Here is a 3,086-nt window from a genome sequence, read left to right as displayed (position 1 = left end):
TACCCTACCTAGTTCCTACCCATAAATCACGTGACTATACCTATACCCTACCCTACCCTACCCATCCGCCAGCCTAATTATACCTAAGCACTGCTAGAAACTAAATTAGACTAGTAGACAGCGCTATAGGGTAATAATATGTTGTAAAGACAAACAAGCTAATTAACGCAAGAAGCGCCTCTGTCTAAGCTGCTCTGTTGTTGCTATCTAGCGCGTCCTATAGCTTAATCCTAAATAACTTCTACTTGTCTGTCCATGTGAAGAGCTTACGTGCATCTTTCACCCTATCTAGCTGCGTTTAATTGCGTGTTGTACGTCAGGGCCACAGGCTGTCGCTATCAGCTTTACTGCTCTTGCCGTCATCGTCCTCCTCGCTGTCCTCCTCGCTGTCCTCCTCGCTGCCTGATACTGAGCAGCTTTCTGCATAAGCAGCTGCATTCTGCTGCTCTCCAAAGCGCACAATCTGCTGCTCTTTGTCGGCTAGTACCCGCAGATCGAAGCTGACAAACCTCACCATGTAGCTTGTGTACACTGCCTAACTCTCTAGATTCTGCAAGCGCGCTAATAGTCGCACGTCTAGCTCCTCTCGCTTTGCGCTCCACAGCTAGCGCCTCAACTCTTGCGGGAGCGTAGCTAGTCCTTTCACGCTTCTTTTAATCAGCCCTTTAGTCAGCTAAGCAGCCAGCTTAATCTTGCGCTCACTGTGATTAGGCAGGCAGGCTTAATACGCTAGATAAGCGAGATTCTAGTCCTTAAAGAACTCTAGCTAGCCTATGTGCTTAAACTATCCTGTCTTATTAGTCTTTACAGCTTCTTCTAACATGGTTGGCAAGCAAGTCAGTCAGACAAGTGAGTTGGTTACCCCACTAACTTTTGCAACTTTAAAGCAATATATCTTAACAACGCAATAATATTATTGCTAGATATTAATATAGTAGACTAACGTAGTTCACAAGCGAGCGGTCCAACCCAAGCGAGCGGTCCATCCCAACCATGATAGCCTAATAACTACTTTGCATTACAATGCCATCCCAACGCAACGTGCAATTAACCTATACTAAAGGGACCTTACAGCTTGCTATCTAAGCTACAATTAAAGATTGCAACAAGAGCAAAAGACGCGCTATTGCAGCCTTCAGCGTACCTTAAACTACTGTCTGCTAACAACGCCAAGGAGCCCTCTCTTAACGCGATCGCGACCCCAATTCAAAGAAGCTGAGCAAACTGGAGGAGGATGCCCTTGTACAACGTATACTTGAGCTTGATACAAGAGGAATACCTGCTACAAAGGCTATGGTGCGAGATATGGCCAATGATCTGCTTGCTGAGCGCGGTGGAGAGCCTGTTGGCAAGCACTGGGTAGACAACTTCAAGACGCGTACGCCTGAGATCAAGCTTCGAAGGAGCCGTCCATATGATCGCCAGCAAGCCCTTAACGAAGATGCACGCGTTATAACGCCCTAGTTTGAGCTAGTTGCCAACACAAAGGCCAAGTACGGCATCACAGACGAAGACATGTACAACTTTGACGAGACAGGCTTTATAATAGGGGTTATCTATGGCTAGATAGTCTTTACAGGCTCTGAGAAGCGTAGCACAAAGAGCCTGCAGCTAGGGAACCGTGGTTGGGTCACTAATATACAAGGAGTTAACGCCAAAGGATAGGCTATCCCACCATTCCTTATCTTCCCTAGCAAGGTCCTTATTACCTTATGGTTTTACAATCTACCTTAGGATTGGGTAATTAAGGTTAGTCCTAATGGCTGGACGTTGAATGAGCTTGGTATTGCCTGGCTAAAGCACTTCAATACCCATACAAAAGACCGGAAGGTGGGTGCACACAGGCTGCTGATTGTGGACGCCCATGAGAGCCACAGCTCACATGAGTTCCACAAACACTGTGAGGAAAAGAAGATTATTGTTCTCTGTATGCCTGCTCACTCGTCGCACCTGCTGCAGCTACTTAATGTGGGTTGCTTTTCGCCTTTAAAGCGGGCATATAGTGATGAGATCAGTGGCTTGGCACAGTACGGCTCCAAGCAGATCAAGGAGGCTTTCCTACCAGCCTTTAAAGCAGCTTTTAAGAGGTTAATCACGAAGGAGAACATCTGTGCAGGCTTTAGGGGCGCTGGACTAGTTCCACACAACCCAGAGGCGGTGATATTAAAGCTTAATGTGGTCCTTTGTACGCTAACTCCACTAAAGCTAGAGGACACCCTATAGGAATCGAAAACTCCAAGCAACCTCCGTGAGATAGAGGCTCAGTTAACGCTAGTTTGTGAGCGTGTACGACTGCACAGAGATTCCCCAGTTTCTCCTCTGCTTAGAGCAGTCGAGCAGCTGAACAAGGGCATTGCACGGATAGGGCATGATAGCGTGTTAATGCGACAGGAAATAGCAGGGCTTCGCAAGGCAGTAGAGATAGCAACAGAGGTTAGAGGTCGAAAGAGGAAGTATATTCGGGCAGCAGAGAGTCTCACAGTAGGTGAGGTAGCTGATTTAATAGCTGAAAGGGAGGGTAGTGGGCAGCAGGGGGGCGGAGAGCCTGCAAAGAAGGTGCACACACAGAGGCGTTGCGGACGTTGTGGAGAGACTGGCCACAACGCTCGCACCTGTGCAGTTGAAATTGTAGATGCATCTGATAGCGACGAGTCTAAATAGTATCTCTATCACCTGCAAATTGCAGTAAGTGGTGGTGGTGTTGCAGCATATGCATTGCAATCATCTTAACTCTGTTAGGTGGACCACTCGCTTGGGTTGGACCGCTCGCTTGTGAACTACGTTACTCTATATTAATAGTATTAGCGTTGCATGTGCGCGAGTTGTGCCCAGTCTCTTTACACCTAGTGCAGCGCCTTTGAGCGCGCTGGCTGAGGCCTGATCGCGCTCCTCCTTGACGCTCTTCATGAGCAATCTGCTGGTCAGCCTCATTTTGAGCCAGTATATCCTCTCCAGCTCCCTTTGTAAGTACTCTATGCTTCTGTATACGCCTTTTAGAGCGCCGCCTACGCGCTGAGGCTGCGCTATTAGCCTTCTCAAGACTAGAGATCCGATCGCGCATTAGCTCAGCAGAGAGCATCATCACC

The 3,086-nt window shown here is 48.0% G+C and overlaps 1 protein-coding gene across 1 annotated transcript; it reads right to left on the bottom strand.

The window, feature by feature from the left end:
• Positions 1-134: 134 nt before the first annotated feature.
• M421DRAFT_421011 (uncharacterized protein) lies at positions 135-819 on the bottom strand. Its single transcript, XM_033592683.1, has 2 exons — positions 512-819; positions 135-468 (listed from the first exon to the last, which is right to left on the bottom strand). Exons 1-2 carry the CDS (start codon positions 515-517, stop codon positions 289-291), a joined length of 186 nt encoding a protein of 61 aa, XP_033448714.1. The 5' UTR covers positions 518-819; the 3' UTR covers positions 135-288.
• Between the last annotated feature and the right edge of the window lie 2,267 nt (positions 820-3,086).

This window comes from Didymella exigua (assembly GCF_010094145.1).
Source record: "Didymella exigua CBS 183.55 unplaced genomic scaffold M421scaffold_14, whole genome shotgun sequence".
Lineage (NCBI taxonomy): Eukaryota > Fungi > Ascomycota > Dothideomycetes > Pleosporales > Didymellaceae > Didymella > Didymella exigua.
Note: the sequence above shows the minus strand (reverse complement) of the source record. Positions and strands in the feature narration are given on the sequence as shown.